The 25,175-nt window shown below is 46.4% G+C and overlaps 1 protein-coding gene across 1 annotated transcript in view; it reads left to right on the forward strand.

The window, feature by feature from the left end:
* The window catches only part of LOC126095667 (proteoglycan 4), a 407,646-nt gene that overhangs the window by 358,427 nt on the left and 24,044 nt on the right, over positions 1 to 25,175 (forward strand). The window contains exons 17-18 of the mRNA XM_049910423.1: positions 8,766 to 8,832; positions 17,122 to 17,346. Coding sequence (XP_049766380.1) covers positions 8,766 to 8,832; positions 17,122 to 17,346 — 292 coding nt within the window. The remainder of the gene's footprint in view (positions 1 to 8,765; positions 8,833 to 17,121; positions 17,347 to 25,175) is intronic.

Consider the following 25,175-nt stretch of genomic DNA (forward strand, 5'->3'; position numbering starts at 1 on the left):
TGCAGACGGTTCACAAGACACGTGGCGTGAGGGCACGAGCAATGTTCTGTTGAAAAATGGCCCACGACACTGTCACGTGAGAGGTAATACACGAGGACGCAGGGTGAGGGTGTCCGTGGCGTACCGTTGTGGAGTCAGAGACATCTAAAGACATACGAGATGGCTTCGCACACCATGACTCCAGGAGGAACATCGCTGTACCTCTCCAAAACATTGAAAAAATGGGCGCTGTCCTTAGGTCGTCGTATAATCGCCAACAGTGAGCACCTAGGATGGCGCAGAACTGCGATTCGCCGCTGAATACAACGCGACACCATTCATCAGCAGTGCACGGTTCCCGGTCATGGCATCCCACAAAACGCAACCATTTGTGTTGCGGTGATAAGGGCAGCCTATACATGGACGGTAACTCCCTAGTCCAGATAGCAGGCGCAGATGTAACGGGGTTAAAATGTACTCAATGCCAAATAAGGCGAGCCTCCCTTATCGCAGCCAGTCCTGCTCGACAGTAACTTTGATGACGAGTACCCCTGCCCTCAGGTTCCCACGCAGTGCAACGTGGTGCCACGTCACATCCGAATGCCTCACAAATCTGCACGATTCGACACCGGCTAAGTGGAGACCTAGAATGAGGTCATTTTCCAATTCTGTCAGATGCTGATAACGCTGTCTCACACGAGTATGCGGCATCTGCGTGTCCTTCAGAGTGATCGCTCAACATCTGACGCTGTTCACGCCTCTTATATACCCTATCATGCCTGGTAACGACACTAAACATGAACAGCTCTAAACCATTATAGTGGCCATTCTACTTGTCACAAAGAGTTGTTACGGAGCGAGGTGGCCCAGTGGCTAGCACACTGGACTCGCATTCGGGAGGACGACGGTTCAAACCCGCGTCTGGCAGTCCTGACTTGACTTCCTTCCCAATTCTTCCCTAATCCTATGGGTCCGATGATCTCGCAATTTGGTCCCCTCCCCCCCATATCAACTAACAAAGAACTGTCACTCATTGACGTACCCACGAATGGTGTGTACATATACGAAATTAAACTCAAGCGTGGGCGTGTCTTCGGGGTGCTTCGAGTTTTTTGTGTACATGTAATCATACTGAACCGCATGTTGCGGCAATAGATCAAAAGACCGATGCCCGATAAGTGTAACCCTCACCCCTGAAACGATAATTGCTGGGCTGTCTCTGTTGGCGCAGCAGCAGCGCTGCTTGCCTAGCGGTGGCCCACCAGCCTATAGAGCTTTGAGTTGATATGATTTTGTTTATTGCTTATTTAGAGACCTGTTGTCTTAAATTTTTCAACAGTTCGTTCATTTCACATCTTTTCATGTAGATTACATATTCCATATTACAAATAGTAATTATTGTTTTCAGCAGTTGCAATGGAAGTAATAATAAATTAAAAATACATTAGAAACTGAAAGAAAAAAAAATATTCACCATAATGAGATTTTCACTCTGCAGCGGAGTGTGCGCTGATATGAAACTTCCTGGCAGATTAAAACTGTGCGCCGGACCGAGACTCGAACTCAGGACCTTTGCCTTTCACGGGCAAGTGCTCTACCAGATTTTTTTTTAATGTCATTTTGTTCGCTTTTGTTCGTTGCATCCGCTCGGGGCGGACGTCTAAGACACCCGTTTAAGTTCGTTGTTGATCGATTAACTCAGTTTTTTTTTTTTTTTTTTTTTTTTTATTACAGGTGTCTGCTAACCCTCTGACCGAACACGCTGAGCTACCGTGCCGACGAGCTACCCAAGCACGACGCAGACCCGGTCCTCACAGCTTTACTTCTGCCAGTATCTCGTCTCCTACCTTCCAAACTTTACGGAAGCTCTCCTGCGAACCTTGCAGAACTAGCACTCCTGAAAGAGAGGATATTGCGGAGACATGGCTTAGCCACAGCCTGGGGATTATAATACTCAGATTTTAAGAAGATATGATGATAGATGATAGGAAAGACTTGGATAGAGAGAGAGAGAGAGAGAGAGAGAGAGAGAGAAATGTTACCCTGTCTGAGCCAGCCGGATCTGAAAGTCTCAGAATTACTTCGAGCCTTGCAGTCCCGATTCGCTACAGTTTAATTTACGGATTAATATTCCTAAACATTATAGCTATTATACTTATTGTAGGAAGCGCAGGGGTGCGTGAGTGTAATTTATGCTATTTATTGGGGTTGTCAACTAACCTTCAGTTCCTATATTATGTGTCTTGAATTTTACCTGCTGTGTAGCTTATATGCCAAAAGTTCAGTTACAAATGTTACATACCAACAGCGGTATAATGACCGTGGGATGGATATGCTTGCTATTTATACTTAAGCTGGAATAGTTTTACGGGGTTGATTGCATTACACTGTTTATTCTGATGCAGTTTAATTATTCTAGACGTTGTGCAAGGCTGTCTGGGGTACGTTATGGTGAAAGTGTTTGCTGTCTGAGTGAATGTGTGTTTCTGTGTTGCTGTCCGTGTTGGAGCACGAATTGGACCTGCTGTCTTACGTGCTTCGTGTGTGTTGCAGTGTTCTGTTATACGGCCGTGTCTGTCTGTATTTGTCACGTAATGTCCTTGACACATCATCAGCGATTTTGTTTATTATTTCCCACTCGTCTTCGTCTCTTACTGCCCGTAACGTGTCATGAACTGCGCTGGGGTCTGGTGTTCTGCTCTGTCTCGGTAACAGTGAAAACATGTGTGTTCTACGGATCCATTTCCTCACATGTACCAGTAGCACTATGGCTGCGGCCTAGGCGGTGTGACTGCGCAGTGTAAGGGCCGTGACCTGTCAGAAAGTGAACTACACTCCTGGAAATGGAAAAAAGAACACATTGACACCGGTGTGTCAGACCCACCATACTTGCTCCGGACACTGCGAGAGGGCTGTACAAGCAATGATCACACGCACGGCACAGCGGACACACCAGGAACCGCGGTGTTGGCCGTCGAATGGCGCTAGCTGCGCAGCATTTGTGCACCGCCGCCGTCAGTGTCAGCCAGTTTGCCGTGGCATACGGAGCTCCATCGCAGTCTTTAACACTGGTAGCATGCCGCGACAGCGTGGACGTGAACCGTATGTGCAGTTGACGGACTTTGAGCGAGGGCGTATAGTGGGCATGCGGGAGGCCGGGTAGACGTACCGCCGAATTGCTCAACACGTGGGGCGTGAGGTCTCCACAGTACATCGATGTTGTCGCCAGTGGTCGGCGGAAGGTGCACGTGCCCGTCGACCTGGGACCGGACCGCAGCGACGCACGGATGCACGCCAAGACCGTAGGATCCTACGCAGTGCCGTAGGGGACCGCACCGCCACTTCCCAGCAAATTAGGGACACTGTTGCTCCTGGGGTATCGGCGAGGACCATTCGCAACCGTCTCCATGAAGCTGGGCTACGGTCCCGCACACCGTTAGGCCGTCTTCCGCTCACGCCCCAACATCGTGCAGCCCGCCTCCAGTGGTGTCGCGACAGGCGTGAATGGAGGGACGAATGGAGACGTGTCGTCTTCAGCGATGAGAGTCGCTTCTGCCTTGGTGCCAATGATGGTAGTATGCGTGTTTGGCGCCGTGCAGGTGAACGCCACAATCAGGACTGCATACGACCGAGGCACACAGGGCCAACACCCGGCATCATGGTGTGGGGAGCGATCTCCTACACTGGCCGTACACCACTGGTGATCGTCGAGGGGACACTGAATAGTGCACGGTACATCCAAACCGTCATCGAACCCATCGTTCTACCATTCCTAGACCGGCAAGGGAACTTGCTGTTCCAACAGGACAATGCACGTCCGCATGTATCCCGTGCCACCCAACGTGCTCTAGAAGGTGTAAGTCAACTACCCTGGCCAGCAAGATCTCCGGATCTGTCCCCCATTGAGCATGTTTGGGACTGGATGAAGCGTCGTCTCACGCGGTCTGCCCGTCCAGCACGAACGCTGGTCCAACTGAGGCGCCAGGTGGAAATGGCATGGCAAGCCGTTCCACAGGACTACATCCAGCATCTCTACGATCGTCTCCATGGGAGAATAGCAGCCTGCATTGCTGCGAAAGGTGGATATACACTGTACTAGTGCCGACATTGTGCATGCTCTGTTGCCTGTGTCTATGTGCCTGTGGTTCTGTCAGTGTGATCATGTGATGTATCTGACCCCAGGAATGTGTCAATAGTTTCCCCTTCCTGGGACAATGAATTCACGGTGTTCTTATTTCAATTTCCAGGAGTGTATACGCCGGCTGGGATTGATGTGGCTAACAAGGGGAGGCCAAGACGTTGGGAACGCGGATTTACTGCAAACTTCGTACACTCGTAGTACTCTACGAGGACAACAAAATGAGTAAGCAGGAGCGCGTACTTCTTAAGCGTTATTCAGAAAATCGCAAGATAATTTCGATCGTCGAATATATATCTGTGCGTGGCCATTTTAACCATGAAGTGGCTGCGGCCGAGGTGCTGGCACGGTAGCTCAGCGTGTTTGGTTAGAGCGTTAGCTACCCTTTATAATAAAAAAACTGCGTGAACGGATGAACGGACAAACTGCACGGGTGGCATCGAACGTCCGCCCTGAACAAATTCAACGAAGAATATAGAACAAAAAAAAATTTTTTAAGTGTTTGGTGTTCAAGCCACTGGATCGCTGGGTCGAGTTCCGTTCGTCAGTTTTTTTTTTTTTTATTTTCAACACGGTCATTTTCTTTATTATTTATATTACAATTGATATAACGGCGAAAATACGTGTAATCGGGTGAACTTTTATTAAATTTACAATGTTATTTGGCAGTCTGCTAATTTTTGTTATCATAAATAATGTAATAATCATAACTATCGACTAGTAAACGACCAAACGCATAAAGTGATACTGAAATTGTATGCTTGTCCGCGATTTGAGAAATTCCTTATACCTGGAAGGAGCCCGATACGGCTTGTTACCTCCAAGTTTTGACCGGCACAGACGGCTTTCGAAAGACGTACAATTAATCGTCGCTTTCGACATTAGAAGTTGCAGGATGGTATTTTTCGTAAAAACATGGAAAACATAAAGTTAAACGGCACCAGGTGCATTGAATTAATGCTGTGTTTCCGCATACGCAAGGTCGTTTGACGGTTTCCGTGGAAAACAAATTTCGTTAACATTTTCAAAAACCTCTCTTTCAGACGATAGTTTAGAAGCAAACCATGCATAACGCAGTATTTCCTTAAAAATCGGCGCTGATAATTGGTTATGCAGTATCGAGTGTATTTTAATAGCGTCTTCCGAGAAGCAATTTCTCGTTCTCTTTCGATTAAATACGAACAGTTTTGGAGACACGGACAAGCATACATTTTCTGTATCACTTTAGGCGTTTGGTCGTTTACTAGTCGATAGTTATGAATATTACATTATTTGTGATAATAAAAATTAGTAGACTGCCAAATAACATTGTAAAGTTAACAAAAGTTCATCCGATTACTCGTATTTTTACCATTATATCAATTGTAATACAAATAGTAAAGAAAATGACTGTGTTGAAAATAAAAAAAAACTGACGAACGGAACTCGATCCAGCGATGGCTTGAACGCCAAAAACTTTTTGAAACATTTTGTTCTGTATTGTTCGCTGAATTTGTTCAGGGCGGGCGTCCGATGACACCCGTTACGTTCGGTCTTTCATCCGTTCGCTCAGTTGTTTTTATTATAAAGGGTAACTAACGCTCTTACCGAACACGCTTTTTTATTTTTTTTATTTATTTTTTTTTACGTTTGCAGTTAGTTACCTTGGCCATTTTTTTCCTCTCTTATTTTAAAGCCTCTTAGGTAAAAAACACTAAGTGCCACCGGCACTTTTCATCCTATAACAAAAAAAAAAATCTGGTCCACTTCAGGCGTTGGCTCCTGACTAAGCCTACCCCAGAGAGCTGCCTATATACGAGGGGAAGTATGGGAATTCAAGGTTAGGGCTATCCTTACAAACAAAACAAAATTTTCCTTTTTCTGAATTTTGTTTTTATTTTTATTTATTTTTTTTTGTTTTGTTTTGGTTTATTTTTGTTATGTAATTGATCAGACGCCTTCTGCGCCTCGCTGGTAATATGTTGAGTCGCGTCTTCTCGAAATCGATGTGTTCCGTTCAGTTGTGCAGGATTGTTCATTGGTTCAAACAGGAAACCTTCTCTCTTGGTTTAACACATTCCAGCTGCGAGGCGGGTCGTGGAAAGCACTCCCAAGGAAGTTCGAGAAAAATTGTCTGTATTTTGGGTGACGAACGACATAATGACGGTCATTTAGGTATGTCCAAAAATCGAGTACAGAGTCTATCTCATTTTGTTCGTTTTCGTTCGTTGTATCTGCTCGTGGCGGATGTCGCCAGACATCCGTTTCACGTCGTCGTTGATCCATTAACCCAGTTTTTTTATTACAGAGGGCAGGTAACCCTCTGACCGAACACGCTGAGTTACCGTGCCGGCGGAACACGCTGAGCTACCGTGCCGGCACCACACGGCCGCAGCCGCTTCATGGTTAAAATGGCCACGCACAGATATACACTCCTGGAAATTGAAATAAGAACACCGTGAATTCATTGTCCCAGGAAGGGGAAACTTTATTGACACATTCCTGGGGTCAGATACATCACATGATCACACTGACAGAACCACAGGCACATAGACACAGGCAACAGAGCATGCACAATGTCGGCACTAGTACAGTGTATATTCACCTTTCGCAGAAATGCAGGCTGCTATTCTCCCATGGAGACGATCGTAGAGATGCTGGATGTAGTCCTGTGGAACGGCTTGCCATGCCATTTCCACCTGGCGCCTCAGTTGGACCAGCGTTCGTGCTGGACATGCAGACCGCTTGAGACGACGCTTCATCCAGTCCCAAACGTGCTCAATGGGGGACAGATCCGGAGATCTTGCTGGCCAGGGTAGTTGACTTACACCTTCTAGAGCACGTTGGGTGGCACGGGATACATGCGGACGTGCTTTGTCCTGTTGGAACAGCAAGTTCCCTTGCCGGTCTAGGAATGGTAGAACGATGGGTTCGATGACGGTTTGGATGTACCGTGCACTATTCAGTGTCCCCTCGACGATCACCAGTGGTGTACGGCCAGTGTAGGAGGTCGCTCCCCACACCATGATGCCGGGTGTTGGCCCTGTGTGCCTCGGTCGTAGGCAGTCCTGATTGTGGCGCTCACCTGCACGGCACCAAACACGCATACGACCATCATTGGCACCAAGGCAGAAGCGACTCTCATCGCTGAAGACGACACGTCTCCATTCGTCCCTCCATTCACGCCTGTCGCGACACCACTGGAGGCGGGCTGCACGATGTTGGGGCGTGAGCGGAAGACGGCCTAACGGTGTGCGAGACCGTAGCCCAGCTTCATGGAGACGGTTGCGAATGGTCCTCGCCGATACCCCAGGAGCAACAGTGTCCCTAATTTGCTGGGAAGTGGCGGTGCGGTCCCCTACGGCACTGCGTAGGATCCTACGGTCTTGGCGTGCATCCGTGCGTCGCTGCGGTCCGGTCCCAGGTCGACGGGCACGTGCACCTTCCGCCGACCACTGGCGACAACATCGATGTACTGTGGAGACCTCACGCCCCACGTGTTGAGCAATTCGGCGGTACGTCCACCCGGCCTCCCGCATGCCCACTATACGCCCTCGCTCAAAGTCCGTCAACTGCACATACGGTTCACGTCCACGCTGTCGCGGCATGCTACCAGTGTTAAAGACTGCGATGGAGCTCCGTATGCCACGGCAAACTGGCTGACACTGACGGCGGCGGTGCACAAATGCTGCGCAGCTAGCGCCATTCGACGGCCAACACCGCGGTTCCTGGTGTGTCCGCTGTGCCGTGCGTGTGATCATTGCTTGTACAGCCCTCTCGCAGTGTCCGGAGCAAGTATGGTGGGTCTGACACACAAGTGTCAATGTGTTCTTTTTTCCATTTCCAGGAGTGTATATTCGACGACCGAAATTATCTTGCGATTTTATCAATAACGCTTGAGAAGTACGCGCTACTGCTTACAATTTAGTTGTCCTCATGGAGTACTACGAGTGTACGAAGTTTACAGTAAATCCGCGTTCCAAACGTCGTGGCCTCCCGTTGTAAGTCTCGGACGTTCCCTGGTGTCCGGGAAGAACTGATATACCCTACGGCCCTTATCGCTGAACTCCCATCCCCTTTGTCAGTATCCACCCGCCATTTAACGAGGTGGCACTTCTCGATAATGTCCTGTCCGGTAGTCTCGATTACCTTATTCTGGCTCCCCCTCCTACTGCCTATTGCCTACAGAGAGCATGTGGTGTGCTTGTGCGCGCAGGAGACGAGCCACAGCACTTCCCCGCTGAGCCTGCAGCAGCAGCAGCAGCAGCTGTCGCCGCCCAAGTCCCCGCAGCCCGCCTCCCCCAAGCTGCGGACCGCCTCCGCGTCGCCGCCCAGCCCGGAGCCGTCTCCGCCGCCGCTGTCGACGCCGCCCCCCGCGCCGTCGTTCCTCGCGCCGCCGCTGACGCCGCCGCCGTCGCCGCGCCTGCCGCCCCCGCAGCCACAGCCGCCCCCGCAGCCGCCGGTCGCCGTTTCTGTGTCCGTGGAGCCTCCGGAGGACGAACCGCCGCCTCCGCCGCCCCCGGAAGGCGCCACCTCGACGGCCACCGCCCCCCTCGCCCCCGAGCCCCCAGCCGCCCCGGCGCCTTCCACCAGCCCGGCTACCCCTGCCGCCCCCGCCGTCACGCCGGAAGCCGAAGCTGACGCCGAAGCGGAGGCGGAACTCAAGAAGCAGCGCCTGCGGCAGGTGCAGGAGATGCTCCGGACGCGAATCACGCCTCTGGCGTCGCGATCATCAGGTAACGAGGGGATCCCGTTATTATATCCCTTAAAAAAGTGTACAACTATTTATTACGAGGGCTATCCACAAAGTACATTACGTTTTGGAATTAAAAATAAATAAAGTATTGGAATTTTTTTTATTATATACATATGAAAGCCACACTTAAATACTACTTTTCTACATAGTTGCCATTTAAATTAAGGAACTTATCGTAGCGATGGACGAGCTTGGAAATTCCTTCGTCGTAAAATTCGGCCACCTGCGCCTTCAACCACGTGGTTACCTCTTCTTAAAGCTGTGCGTCGTCATCAAAATGCTGCATAGCCAACCACTTCTTCATTGCTGGGAATAAGTGGAAGTCGCTCGGTGCCAGGTCGGGACTGTACGGCGGATGAGGAAACAACTCCCACTTAAAAGATTCGAGAACTTCACGAGTGGCATTTGCCGTGTGGGCCCGGGTGTTGTCGTGAATCAGCAAGATCTTTGAGCCCAACTGTCCCCTGCGCTTGTTTTGTATTGCTCTTCTGAGGTTGTGCAGAGTTTGGCAATACCTTTGAGAGTTTACTGTAGTGCCTCTTTCCAGGAAATCCACAAAAATCACACCTTTTCTGTCCCAAAAGACAGTCGCCACGTGGTTGAAGGTGCATGCGGCCGAATTTTACGACGAAGGAATTTCCAAGCTCGCCCATCGCTACGATAGGTGCCTTAATTTAAATGGCAACTATGTAGAAAAGTAGTATTTAAGTGTGGCTTTCATCTGTATATAATAAAAAAAATTTTCCAATACTTTATTTATTTTTAATTCCAAAACGTAATGTACTTTGTGGATAGCCCTCGTATATCTCTTAAAAAAATAATGTAACTATTTATTTAGAGAAAACACTCTCCTAGTAAATTTGTTTGTCCTTTGATTTATCGTGATCTGTTACTGATTTTTAGTGACGTTAGTTTTTACGTTTAGCTTTCAAAAAAATACAAAAGAGATATAATAAGCAAAGTAATGAATTTCGTAGGTTGCCAATTACGTATTATATCTGATTTTATCGAGCGCCAGGCTCCCTACAAACTACTGTAATTGCAGTAGCGTAGTATTACTCAGCTCCAGTTCACTGATCTGAAATTATTACTATCACAGAAAATTGACAAGTTTTAATAAAATTATTTCACTGGATTCCTTCAATTAATCTCACTGAATATTTTTACATAATTTCTTCCACTCCGGCTATCAGACATTGTGCTGTGAAAAAATATTTTTAAATGTACCGCGTAATGGAGGCTAATTGTTAACAGTCAGAGATCACTGTTACTCGCTCCGCAGCAGCTGGAAACATGCTAAATAATTTTCATTAAATATTCTTTTCATAAGATAAATGTGGCGTAGGTTCTTGAAATAACACACGGAGATCACTTTATACTAATGTATTCTTACTAGGACACAGTTTACACCATTAAATATTTGCAATTACGTTACGACAGAAACAAATGCTAGCGCAGCACAATAGCTTGCGTACCTTGTTCCAGCTAACACCAGAACGAACAGCACGAAACAGACTAGACAGAAGAATGAGCATTGCATTGTGTTTTATACTCTTACAAAGATAATAATACTTCTTTTAATTACTTACACATTATAATCTCATACAATAAAAATAATGTCTTTTCTGCATCTATCGATCTATATTGTATATTTTTACAGTTAGTGTTATTACCTTTCACAGATAAATCGATGTTTGCAGTTCATTTTGGGTCACATACAGCCATTTTTATTTATGTTTCACTTCGATAATGGTGAATATTGCAAAAGGTACACTACACCGTCCGATGTTACTTCCGTCAGGAACGACGTGTCCACACAAAATTCAGTTAGTAAAAAATAGTCTGAAATATAATCGTCACGGCTTTCTTGCCGCATAAGTGCGACGTTTCGGGAAAACTGCTCTCTCTCTCTCTCTTTCCATTTTCTACTGAAATTTGCCACAAGATGACTAGACACATTAGTCTTTCCGAAACGTCGCACTGAAACTTCCCGAAAAACTTCCTGTATACAAAAAAATTATCTTTCATTTTAAAGCAGAACTCGATAAAAATGCTAAAAGGGGGAGAAAACTTAATGCACTTCTCGTAGAAGGAATATAAAGGTGTGTGTCCACTAGCAAGTAACTTCGGCAAGCTCTTACTGAGGTGTTTACATTAGAACAAACATTTGTGCAAGTTTACTTCTGGAAGTCGCTTCGGCAAGTTAATTCCAGGAACTTGCTGCAGGTACCTACAGAAATGTTTTCACTAGAGTCGTGTTCGCCCCTGGTAGCTGGGTGGTCAGCGCGACGAAATGTCATACCTAACGGCCCGGGTTCAGTTCCCGGCTGGGTCGGAGATTTTCTCCACTCAGGGGCTGGGTGTTGTGTTGTCCTTATCATTTCATCCCCATCGGCACGCAATTAGCCGAAGTGGCATCAACTCGAAAGACTTGCACCAGGCGAATAGTCTACCCGACGGGAGGCCCTAGCCACACGGCATTTCCATTCACTAGAGTCGCGTCGTATGCTAGGCAAGTGAAACTTTACAGTCGCGAACTTAAAAACAGAGCAGTCGATACCGTTCTGTATTATTATTGTTATTATTATTATTATTGAAGAAAGCTCCTTACGAAGAACTAGGATAATAAGAAGAAGAGAAATATTTGGGTGAGAAAGTCAAAAGCCTACGCTCAAATAACAAACTTTCTATCAATATCGTATACTACTCCTGAGCATGTCTTTTCTATTGTACAATCAAGTGTTCGAGAACAGGATCCAAAAATGCGGCAAACTACGTCACCAAGAGACGATATTTTAATTACTCTTCCATTTCATAAAGATCGTTTATTTAAGATGGAAATTATGCAATTATAAATAAATTAGCTAAAATTTAAAGACGTCTGTACAGCTATTCTGCTCTCCCGTCTGGTGAAATACAGTAATTGGTAAATTCATTTAGCTCTTAATTGATTGTGGCGGCCAGTTATATGCTCGTATATTTAGAGAGTACATTCGTTTCGGCCCATCGGTTATTCCGTCGTTCTCGTTCCCGACACTAATACACTCCTGGAAATGGAAAAAAGAACACATTGACACCGGTGTGTCAGACCCACCATACTTGCTCCGGACACTGCGAGAGGGCTGTACAAGCAATGATCACACGCACGGCACAGCGGACACACCAGGAACCGCGGTGTTGGCCGTCGAATGGCGCTAGCTGCGCAGCATTTGTGCACCGCCGCCGTCAGTGTCAGCCAGTTTGCCGTGGCATACGGAGCTCCATCGCAGTCTTTAACACTGGTAGCATGCCGCGACAGCGTGGACGTGAACCGTATGTGCAGTTGACGGACTTTGAGCGAGGGCGTATAGTGGGCATGCGGGAGGCCGGCTGGACGTACCGCCGAATTGCTCAACACGTGGGGCGTGAGGTCTCCACAGTACATCGATGTTGTCGCCAGTGGTCGGCGGAAGGTGCACGTGCCCGTCGACCTGGGACCGGACCGCAGCGACGCACGGATGCACGCCAAGACCGTAGGATCCTACGCAGTGCCGTAGGGGACCGCACCGCCACTTCCCAGCAAATTAGGGACACTGTTGCTCCTGGGGTATCGGCGAGGACCATTCGCAACCGTCTCCATGAAGCTGGGCTACGGTCCCGCACACCGTTAGGCCGTCTTCCGCTCACGCCCCAACATCGTGCAGCCCGCCTCCAGTGGTGTCGCGACAGGCGTGAATGGAGGGACGAATGGAGACGTGTCGTCTTCAGCGATGAGAGTCGCTTCTGCCTTGGTGCCAATGATGGTCGTATGCGTGTTTGGCGCCGTGCAGGTGAGCGCCACAATCAGGACCGCATACGACCGAGGCACACAGGGCCAACACCCGGCATCATGGTGTGGGAGCGATCTCCTACACTGGCCGTACACCACTGGTGATCGTCGAGGCGACACTGAATAGTGCACGGTACATCCAAACCGTCATCGAACCCATCGTTCTACCATTCCTAGACCGGCAAGGGAACTTGCTGTTCCAACAGGACAATGCACGTCCGCATGTATCCCGTGCCACCCAACGTGCTCTAGAAGGTGTAAGTCAACTACCCTGGCCAGCAAGATCTCCGGATCTCTCCCCCATTGAGCATGTTTGGGACTGGATGAAGCGTCGTCTCACGCGGTCTGCACGTCCAGCACGAACGCTGGTCCAACTGAGGCGCCAGATGGAAATGGCATGGCAAGCCGTTCCACAGGACTACATCCAGCATCTCTACGATCGTCTCCATGGGAGAATAGCAGCCTGCATTGCTGCGAAAGGTGGATATACACTGTACTAGTGCCGACATTGTGCATGCTCTGTTGCCTGTGTCTATGTGCCTGTAGTTCTGTCAGTGTGATCATGTGATGTATCTGACCCCAGGAATGTGTCAATAAAGTTTCCCCTTCCTGGGACAATGAATTCACGGTGTTCTTATTTCAATTTCCAGGAGTGTATTTTCGTGCTTGCATTGAACACACAAAACTTCTTCGGGTTTGAGAGAAATTTCCAGCAACTAGGAAGTATGGCAAGTACTTGTAGAAAGATGCAACAAACTATTTCCACGGGAACATCCCAGGTGTGAAATGAAATGATCGTATGGCATTTATTAAACAGGATATCCCTTCGGGGTTCGGCCGCCGTATTGCAAGTCTTTTTAGTTGACGCCCCTTCGGCGACTTGCGGCCCAGGTGTAAATAAACGATCTTTATGAAACTTGCAGGGTATGCAGAGGGGACAAAATAATAGAATATATATTTTTTCGTTTTTGTCCAGTGAAATACACGCCGAAAGGTAGTTTGGCGTATTATGTTTAGAGGGAATATGTTCGAAAGCATGATATATTAAAAAATGTGTTTTAAAGAAAAGTTGAAATATAATTAACGTCCACGAAAATTGTACAATCAAATTTTGTAATAATTTGAAACTTTGCAAAATACCCTGCCACCATTAACTAATTTTGAAAAAAGAAAGCTTTTTTACAACATAAATTAAAGAAACTTCCACGTCACATCGATCGATGTGTAATGAAGCTGGTTTCTAAAATGCCTTTTTTGGAAATATGCTATACAGGATATGCTGTCGTAGTATTTCCAACATACCTAGTCAAAATATCTAAACGTTCATTACTATTCTAATTATTTGGTTTGACTTTTTTGTTTTATGTTTTAATTTGTAATTAAAAGTTTGAAATTAATGATTTTTTAGTTTACCATTTCACCTATGTGCATTTTGTTAACTGTAAATGATAAATAATTTATTATTATGATAAACTATAGGTTTGCTACTTTCAGTTAACGAATAGAAAGCAGACTGCCAAAAGAACCTTGCTACAAACTCCGAAACGCCGTTTTACATGTCAGAAAAATGTTTTCCCATGTAACAGCTTACGCGTAAACCGTTAAAAAACCACCAATAGTGAATTTCGAACACGGGACCTTTAGACTGACGAGCTGACGCTCTACCAACTTTGTTTTTAAGCTCATTTTGTTCGTTACTGGTCGTTATATTTGCTCGGGCCGGACGTGACATGACGCTTGTTGAAGTTCATTGTTGATCCATTCACTCAGTTTTGTTAGTACAGAGGGCAGCTATTCCTCCCACTGAACACGCTAAGCTACCGTGCCGGCAACTAACTCTCCTAATTCTAATCTCCAGATCGTAGGACGCAGATACGCTTTTCCTAAACACCGTGGCTCTGGTGTCACCTTTAATTATCATTTACACATGTTCTATTGGACGACAGCACACAGCACGAACTAAATCGGTTTTGGATGATACTCTATCTGCACACAACGTTTGGTACCGATCTGAGTGACATCTGGAGGTTTTCGTGTAAACTCTTAGGGATACCTTCGGTTTGTGAAAGGTGATAGCCGCTACGGACAAGTAAATATAGATGAGTATGCGTTGGTTTCGACATGCAGCATGTCCTAATGTGCTATCAACTTTACGACGAAAGAGGGAGGAATCCATCTTCTTCTCTTTCCATAGTAAATTTAATACTAACGTGAATATAATTCAGACGCACCATAAATCGATGTAATTCATGCTTTCCCTGTATCGTCCACGTAACTCCAGAAGACAAGTCCATCAATCTGCTCATGAAATTCACCATTAAACTGTAAATAAGACGCAAAGAGTATATCTTCAAATAAGGCCGTGATATTTTTGTCAAAATGTTGACCGATAAGAGACAAAGAATCCTTTAATGGTACCTTGGTACATAATGATATCACGTCAAAACTAACCAGAACATACATACTATTTAGCCTGAGGTTGCTAAGTTTCTGAATAAAATCCACAAAATTATTAATGTCGTGTATACATTTTCCTACCAATGCTTCTCAAAATGAACCTAAATATTTGACAGAAAGATCGGTTTTTTTTATTTACTAACAAGGTAACCTCCCCATCGCACCCCCCTCAGATTTAGTTATAAGTTGGCACAGTGGATAGGCCTTCAAAAACTGAACACAGATCAATCGAGAATACAGGAAGAAGTTGTGTGGATCTATGAAAAAAATAGGCAAAGTATACAAACTGAGTAGGCCATGCGCAAGATAGGCAACATTAAGGAGTGTGTGAGCTCAGGAGCGCCGTGGTCCCGTGGTTAGCGTGAGCAGTTGCGGAACGAGAGGTCCTTGGTTCAAGTATTCCTAGAGTGAAAAGTTTACTTTTTTTATTTTCGCAAAGTTATGATATGTCCGTTCGTTCACTGACGTCTCTGTTCACTGTAATAAGTTTAGTGTCTGTGTTTCGCGACCGCACCGCAAAACCGTGCGATTATTAGACGGAAGGACGTGCCTCTCCAATGGGAACCGAAAACATTTGATCGCAAGGTCATAGTGTGGTGTCACCGCCAGACACCACACTTGCTAGGTGGTAGCCTTTAAATCGGCCGCGGTCCGTAAGTATACGCCGGACCCGCGTGTCGCCACTGTCAGTGATTGCAGACCGAGCGCCGCCACACGGCAGGTCTAGAGACACTTCCTAGCACTCGCCCCAGTTGTACAGCCGACTTTGCTAGCGATGGTTCACTGACAAATTACGCTCTCATTTGCCGAGACGATAGTTAGCATAGCCTTCAGCTACGTCAATTGCTACTACCTAGCAAGGCGCCATTATCATTTGCTATTTATCTTGTGATGCATGTACCGTCAGACCGATGTTCACCAATTATGGATTAAAGTTAAGTATTCCAGCAGCAACGTACGTTATTGGCTATATTAATTACCTTGTCCTGTTCCAGACCTCACACCAGCCTGCGTGAGCTTAACGCGTGCCTTTCGGCTACCAATCATAGTGACTTGGCTGTCTTGCCAAGTCACAACACATAGGTCAACCGATTCCTCCACAGGAAAACACGTCTGATATATTCTATACGACACTGGTGACGGCATGTGCGTCACATGACAGGAATATGTTGTCCACCCACGTAACTTGTACACTTGGCGAATGGGTAAAAAGCTTCTTCTACCTTGCCCGATTTAGGTTTTCTTGTGGATGTGATAATCACTCCCAAAAGAGGGATAGATAATAATTGTCTGAAAAGAAAAAACTAAACTTTTCTCTCGAGGGAACACTGGAACCAAGGACCTCTCGTTCCGCAGCTGCTCACGCTAACCACAGGACCACGGCGCTCCTGACCTCTTACTCTCCTTGATGTTGCCTATCTTTCGCATGGACTACTCACTTTGTATATTTTGCTTATTTTTTTCATAGTTCCACACGACATCTTCCTGTTTTCTCGATTTATCTGTGTTCAATTTTTCAAGGCCTATCCACTGTGCCAACTTTTAACTAAATCTGAGGGGGGTGCGATGGGGAGGTTCCCTTCTAAGATGGTATCTGTTCTTTCGGACATGTCCGAATGGGCGGGAGCACTACGAATCTAGTGCCGGACAATACGTTGAGAATTTGGGTTTCGCGGGTGGCGTGCCAGAGATAAATCCCTGCAGTCGCGCTATCCTCTGTGTCCTCGGTGACTCAGATGGATAGAGCGTCTGCCATGTTAGCAGGATATCCCGAGTTCCAGTCCCGGTCGGGGCACACATTTTCATCTGTCTCCGCTGACGTATGTCAACGCCTGTAAGCAGCTAAGGGTGTTCATTTCATTGTAATTTCAGAAAGATCGTTATTGGCCGCTTAGACATAAAATCTCAGTAGTACCTCAGTTCGCACTTTTAAACTTACAACGTCCTTTGGGAGTGACGAAGCGTTCAGCGAGGCAGCAGTCCCTAGTGTTACGTTGCTGGCAGGCGGGGGCTCGTCGCGGCCCATGTTCCCGCTGGTGCGGCGATCGTCGACGGCGGGCACTGGGGCCAGGCCGGAGCCGCTGGCGCGCCCGCTGCCTCGCCTGCTCTCGCTGGAGCTCTTCAACCCAGAGACGGACGACATGGACAGCGACTCCAGCGGCGTCTCCTCCCCGGACTCCGTGAGCTCCGTCATCAGCGTCCTCACCGAGGAACCCGCCCAGCCGGCAGGTGAGCACGCCTACATGCGCACTATCTGGTCAAAAGTATCCGGAAATCTACTGGTGGACATTATTATCGGAAGTGTCCACACTTTGTCTTGAACTCTGCTGGGGACACGTTCAGTGAGGTGTCTGAATGTCTGAAGAGGAATGGCAACCCATTCTTCCCCAACAGCCGAAACCAGGAAGGTAGTGATGGACATTGGGGTCTGGAGCGTAGTCGATGCTGTAGCTCATCACAAAGATTTTCCATTGCGTTCAGGTTGGGACTCTGGACAAGTCAGTCCAAAAGTATCCAGATGCCTACAGGTGGACATTATTATTGGAAGTGTCCACACTTCTTCTTGAACTCTGCTGGGGACACATTCAGTGAGGATTCTGGATGTCTGTGGAGTAACAGCAACCCATTCTTCCCCAACAGCCCAAAACAGGGAGATAGTGATGTAGGTCGTTGGAGTCTGGAGCGAATTCGACATTGTAGCTCATCCGAAAGGTTCTTCATTGGGTTCAGATTGGGACTCTGGGCAAGTTGGTCCAAAAGCATCCAGATGTCTATTGGTGGACATTATTATTGGAAGTGTCCACACTTCCCCTTGAACTCTGCTGGGGACACATTCAATGTGGTGTCTGAATGACTGTGGCGGAATGGTAGCCCATTCTTCCCCAACAGTCGAAATCAGGAAGGTTTTGATGTAAGTCGTTGGGGTCGAGTGGAGGAGACGTTGAACCTCATCCCAAAGGTGTTCCATTGGGTTTAGGTCGGGACTCTGGGCAAGTCAGTCCATTTCAGAAATGTTATTGCCCACAAACCACTGCCTCACTGGTACTGTTCTATGACAGTGTGCTTTGTTATACTGATACAGTCATTATTTACTGTCTGTTCCTCTACTGTACACAGGACGCAATCTGTAAAATGTATTCATATCATTTCATATATACCGTTTCCTGAGGAACAAAAAGGGGAACATATCCTAACGACAAAATACACCCTCATACTGTACCACTACCTCCTCCATACTTTACTGTTGGCACTACACATAACGACAGGTAATATTGTGCGGCCATCTGCGAAACCCAAACCCTTCCAACGGACTTCTGCAGCGTACAGCGTGATTCATCACTCCAAATAAACCGTTTCTATTCGTCCATTGTCCAGTGTCGTCTCTCTTTACACCACTTGAAGCTTTGCTTAACGCTAACTACAGAAATGTGTGGACGATGAGTTGCTCGACCATTGTACCAAATTCTTTTTCATTCGCTACGTGCGGTCATTATGCTGTCTGGACTGCTGTCAGCGCTCTTGGAACTAATGAGAGACTACTTCCGCTGATTTCATGCGATTTTTGACAACCACAATGCTCGATGATCCGTGTTCGTAAGTGTAAGAGGTCTCACTGGTTTTGGTTTGGTTGCCAGTGTTCCTTCGCATTTATACTTCACAATCACACCACTAGCAGTCGGCTTGGCAAGCCTTAGAAGCGCTGAAGCGTTCCTGATGGATTTATTGCTCAGCACGCTACGTTCGAAGTCAGTGAGCTTTCCTGATTGACTCATTCTGCTGATACTACTTCTCTGCTGCTCCCCCCTCCCACCTTATGCTGTAGGGTCTGCCCTTCGTGACAACTAGTGTTCAGTCCCGCGTTACACTGGGATATCCAGATACTTTTCATCAGTTGGTATACATCTACACTACGTGATACAGTTCTACTCTCTTTGTTTAGATTAGGTTAGATTCAGTTTTCGTTCCATAGACCCAAAAATGAGATGATTCCCGTATAATATAAAAAGCATAGAACATTTGAATATAATACTCATTTCCTTGATAATTTGTCAGGAGATTATCAAAATATGTGAATACATTACAGTATACTGGAACTGTTAATATTTACAGATTTAATACTCTATTAGACTGAATCATAATTATGCACTTTTTATAAATTTATCATACACAAAATATCCAAACTTGACTGTTGTGACCAAGTGATGCCAAAACGAAATCTAACAGACAAATCCATTGTTTCAGACGGACGGCTCTTCGTGTGCCATACACTAAAGTTGGTTCTGATATAGCATAACACTTTTGAAAACATCAATGTTCGTTGGAGGACGCACACTTCTTGGTAGTCCTGTTGGTTTAATCTTGAGGGCAGGTCCAGTATCTTCAGAGCTATTAAACATTTTATCCCGTGTTTCGACGGAACGGCATCATTACGTCCTAATTTATAAAAACGTCGAAACTTCCTCTGCGCCGCTACCAACTATCATTGTTTTTATAAAATATTTTTAATGGCTAACGCACGCTATTGTCCGTTCCATTGATCCATGATTACTGAAATGGTGGACTGTTTACGCGTTAACTGTCACGAACTCGCAGTGCTGCCACCTGCCCATGGCTGCCACTACAAATTTCAAATATTCCCGTTATTCTGTGTCACCCTGTATTAAAAAAATGGATGTATGTATGTATTATGAAGCTATGATCCACATTTCCTCCTAAACCACTGGAGCGATTTCAACCAAACTTGGCACACATATCACTCACTGTCTGGAAATCATCGCTGTTGGGGTACGAACCACCTACGTATCAAAGGAGTGGAAAAAGCAAAGTAGACCAAGCCGCGCGAATATCGACACTTAAGTCATCCAGTAACCAGTATTTGAGAATGACTGACTTTCAATAAACTTGACACTCAATTTCAAACCTTTACGAAAAATTTTCTTACTCACGATCCTCACAAAATGATGGAAGGAAACAAAGTTTATCGCTTATACATTTTTGCTATTCATGACGTTTTAACTTACTATGTCTTTACTGCTAACTCTATTCGCAACATATTTCGCATGCAGTATCCATATATATATATATATATATATATATATATATATATATATATATATATATATATACCTGCACAACTATATTTTTGTACAACACATACTGCAAGAGACATTTGAATATAATACCCACTTCTCTGATCATTTGTCAGGAGATTGTCAAAATATGTGAATACATTACAGTAAGCTGGAACTGTTAATATTTAGAGCTTTAATACTCTATTAGAATGAAACATAATTATGCACTTTTAATAAATTTATCGTACACAAAATACCTAAACTTGACTTTGTGACCAAGTGTTGCCAAATCTAAATCTAACAGACAAATCCATTCTTTCAGACGGACGGCTCTTCGTGTGCCATTCACTAAATTTTCACACGGAAAGAGTTGGTTATGATGTAGCATAACACTTTTGCAAACTACATACAATTTCTTGAAATTAATCACCTCTTTTCATGTCAGTCCTTTCAATGCGGACATTATAGTGTTTACAAAGTGCATGTAATACTGTATGTCATGTAACGCGACAGAAAACAGAACCTGCGACCACTGGCGACAGTGCCACAACTTACCCCAAAGTCCTAAACACTACATATCCATATCGTATTGACTCACGTACATCTACCTCATCATGAGTTTGAACCTCTGAAATTTGTATAAGATATAAAACAAATCGTATTCTTTCAATCGGTGTCAGTCTCTTCACCCACACTTCTTTCGCCAGCTGTCGTCGGATGACTGAAGTTTCCGCATTCGGTTTCCCGTTTGGAAACTATCCCCGTACTAACATTTATTGGAAGTCAGAACCATCTATTATCCTTCCATCAACTAATCCTCAGGAGCATGATACGAGAGTGCTGCTAGTCCTGAACTCGGACAGTTTCTTCAAAAATCATTGTAAATTACTTGACGTATCACAGTTGGCATACAGGATCCAAATAGAATGAGATTTTCACTCTGCAGCGGAGTGTGCGCTGATATGAAACTTCCTGGCAGATTAAAACTGTGTGCCGGACCGAGACGCGAACTCGGGACCTTTGCCTTTTGCGTGCAAGTACTCTATCAACTTTCTTTTTTTTTTTGTTTAATCTCATTTTGTTCGTTATTGTTCGTTTCAATTGTACATGGCGGACGTCACCTGACGCCCGTTGAAGTTCGTTATTGATCCATTCACTCAGTTTTTTTTATTACAGAGAGCAGCTAACCCTCTGACCGAACACGCTGAGCTACCGTCCCGGCTGACCAACTGAGCTACCCAAGCACGACTCACGCCCCGTCCTCACAGCTTTACTTCCGCCAGTATCTCGTCTCAGGTTCGCAGGAGATCTTCTGTAAAGTTTGTAAGGTAGGAGACGAGATACTGGCAGAAGTAAAGCGGTGAGGACGTGCTTGGGTAGCTCAGTTGGTAGAGCACTTGCCAGCGAAAGGCAAAGGTCCCGAGTTCGAGTCTCGGTCCGGCACACAGTTTTAATCTGCCAGGAAGTTTCAGGATCAAAATACCTCGACACAGGTAGGTTGTTTGACCTAAAAGACGATGCCTTAGTTACTATTGATTAATAAAAACATCTGTAAAATCTATCGATACCTTTCGGAATTGTTTGTCTTGCCTATACCTTGCTCAAGGAGATTAACCTATGAATCAAAACCCAATCACTTGATAGGCATATCAAATACGAAGCATTCAATTTTTATTTTTGTACTGGTTTTCCTTTTCGTATGTTTTAGCTCTCCTATACATAATCGTACACCGCCTGACACAAAGAGTGTAGCACCCAAAATGGGAGGAGGAAACGAAGCGAAACATAACATGTTATTTCAATAATTAAAATTTCGAAACAAATTTACAAAGAACTTGGCAGTATGAGTCCATTTATCTATGTGATGTTGCACCCTATCTGGCCTGTACGCAAATACTGATACGGCAACGGCCGCTGTGGCCGACCGGTTCTAGGCGCTTCAATCCGGCACCGCGCGACTGCTACGGCCGCAGGTTCGAATCCTGCATCGGGCATGGATGACTGTGATCTCCTTAGGTTTAAGTAGTTTTAGGTCCTAGGTTACTGATGACCTCAGATGTTAAGTCCCATAGTGCTCAGAGCCATTTGAACTGCTTCGGCTGGGAAGGGTGCCAGAATGCCGTTGTCCCCTCTTCTGAGGCAAACTACTTTATAACAGGTCCTTGGTATCTCGGACACTGCCACCGGGATGGAACTGACGTCCGAGCTGGTCTCACATGTGTTCTGTTGGGGACAGATATGGGGACCTTGCTGGTCACGGGAGTACCTCATCATCGCTCAGACAGTTCATAGCCATGTGCCACATGCAGACGAGCATTGTCCTACTGAAAAACAGCACCACTACAAGGTCACTCAAGAGAAGACACGTGAGAACGCAGGATAGCCGTCCCATTGTACCGAGCCATGAGAGTGCACTCAGTCACTACCGGCCAGAACGTGAAATCCTATCCGATGGCTTGCCACGCAATGACGCCAGGAGTAACACAGCCGCGTCTTTCCAAAACATTCGAAAAATGGGTCCTGTCCCCAGGTCGCCGTCATACTCGTCGGCGATGGTTCTCCAGGATAGAGGAGAAACGTGACACGTCGCTGCCCACAATGCGACGCCATTCATCAGCTGTCTAGATTAGATTAGTACTTGTTCCATAGATCATGAGTACGACACTTCGTAATGATGTGGAACGTGTCAGGTTAATAAAAGGTGTCTATACAAGATATTACATTACACAAAATATTACATGACACATTTTTTTTTTTGGAGGGGGGGGGGGGTGAAATTACCCACTTACTATATCCAAACATTCATCTAATGAGTAGAAGGTGTTGCCATTAAGAAATTCTTTTAATTTCCTTTTAAATGCTATATGGCTATCTGTCAGGCTTTTGATGCTATTAGGTAAGTGACCAAAGACTTCTGTGGCAGCATAATTTACCCCCTTTTGAGCCAAAGTTAGATTTAACCTTGAGTAGTGGAGATTGTCCTTTCTCCTAGTGTTGTAGCCATGTACACTGCTATTGCTTTTGAATTCGTTCGGATTGTTAATACTGATACGGCAACGGCCGTTGTGGCCGAGCGGTTCTAGGCGCTTCAATTGAAATTGAAATAAGAACACCGTGAATTCATTGTCCCAGGAAGGGGAAACTTTATTGACACATTCCTGGGGTCAGATACATCACATGATCACACTGACAGAACCACAGGCACATAGACACAGGCAACAGAGCATGCACAATGTCGGCACTAGTACAGTGTATATCCACCTTTCGCAGCAATGCAGGCTGCTATTCTCCCATGGAGACGATCGTAGAGATGCTGGATGTAGTCCTGTGGAACGGCTTGCCATGCCATTTCCACCTGGCGCCTCAGTTGGACCAGCGTTCGTGCTGGACGTGCAGACCGCGTGAGACGACGCTTCATCCAGTCCCAAACATGCTCAATGGGGGACAGATCCGGAGATCTTGCTGGCCAGGGTAGTTGACTTACACCTTCTAGAGCACGTTGGGTGGCACGGGATACATGCGGACGTGCATTGTCCTGTTGGAACAGCAAGTTCCCTTGCCGGTCTAGGAATGGTAGAACGATGGGTTCGATGACGGTTTGGATGTACCGTGCACTATTCAGTGTCCCCTCGACGATCACCAGTGGTGTACGGCCAGTGTAGGAGATCGCTCCCCACACCATGATGCCGGGTGTTGGCCCTGTGTGCCTCGGTCGTATGCAGTCCTGATTGTGGCGCTCACCTGCACGGCGCCAAACACGCATACGACCATCATTGGCACCAAGGCAGAAGCGACTCTCATCGCTGAAGACGACACGTCTCCATTCGTCCCTCCATTCACGCCTGTCGCGACACCACTGGAGGCGGGCTGCACGATGTTGAGGTGTGAGCGGAAGACGGCCTAACGGTGTGCGGGACCGTAGCCCAGCTTCATGGAGACGGTTGCGAATGGTCCTCGCCGATACCCCAGGAGCAACAGTGTCCCTAATTTGCTGGGAAGTGGCGGTGCGGTCCCCTACGGCACTGCGTAGGATCCTACGGTCTTGGCGTGCATCCGTGCGTCGCTGCGGTCCGGTCCCAGGTCGACGGGCACGTGCACCTTCCGCCGACCACTGGCGACAACATCGATGTACTGTGGAGACCTCACGCCCCACGTGTTGAGCAATTCGGCGGTACGTCCACCCGGCCTCCCGCATGCCCACTATACGCCCTCGCTCAAAGTCCGTCAACTGCACATACGGTTCACGTCCACGCTGTCGCGGCATGCTACCAGTGTTAAAGACTGCGATGGAGCTCCGTATGCCACGGCAAACTGGCTGACACTGACGGCGGCGGTGCACAAATGCTGCGCAGCTAGCGCCATTCGACGGCCAACACCGCGGTTCCTGGTGTGTCCTCTGTGCCGTGCGTGTGATCATTGCTTGTACAGCCCTCTCGCAGTGTCCGGAGCAAGTATGGTGGGTCTGACACACCGGTGTCAATGTGTTCTTTTTTCCATTTCCAGGAGTGTATATTGTGAGGCTACAGTGAAGACCCCTAGCTCTTTAGATAAGTGTCTGCAGGATGATCTTGGATGAGCTCCAGCAATTATTCTGACTACACGCTTTTGTGCAATGAACACTCTTACTCAGTGATGAGTTACCCCAGAATATGATGCCATACGAAAGCAGAGAATGAAAATAGGCGTGGTAAGCTAATTTACTAAGATGTATATCGCCAAAATTTGCAATCACCCTAACAGCATAAGTAGCTGAACTCAAACGTTTCAGCAGATCTTCGGTGTGCTTTTCTCAGTTCAACCCCTCATCAATGCATACACCTAGAAATTTTTAATATTCTACCTTAGAACACCGATTTATGATCGAAGTCTATATTTATTAATGGTGTCATTCCATTTACTGTGTGGAACTGTAAATACTGTGTTTTGTCACAGTTTAATGAGAGCCCATTTGCAGAGAACAACTTAATGATTTTCTGAAAAACGTCG

The sequence above is a fragment of the Schistocerca cancellata genome, chromosome 8, assembly GCF_023864275.1.
Source record: "Schistocerca cancellata isolate TAMUIC-IGC-003103 chromosome 8, iqSchCanc2.1, whole genome shotgun sequence".
NCBI classification, from domain to species: Eukaryota; Metazoa; Arthropoda; class Insecta; order Orthoptera; family Acrididae; genus Schistocerca; species Schistocerca cancellata.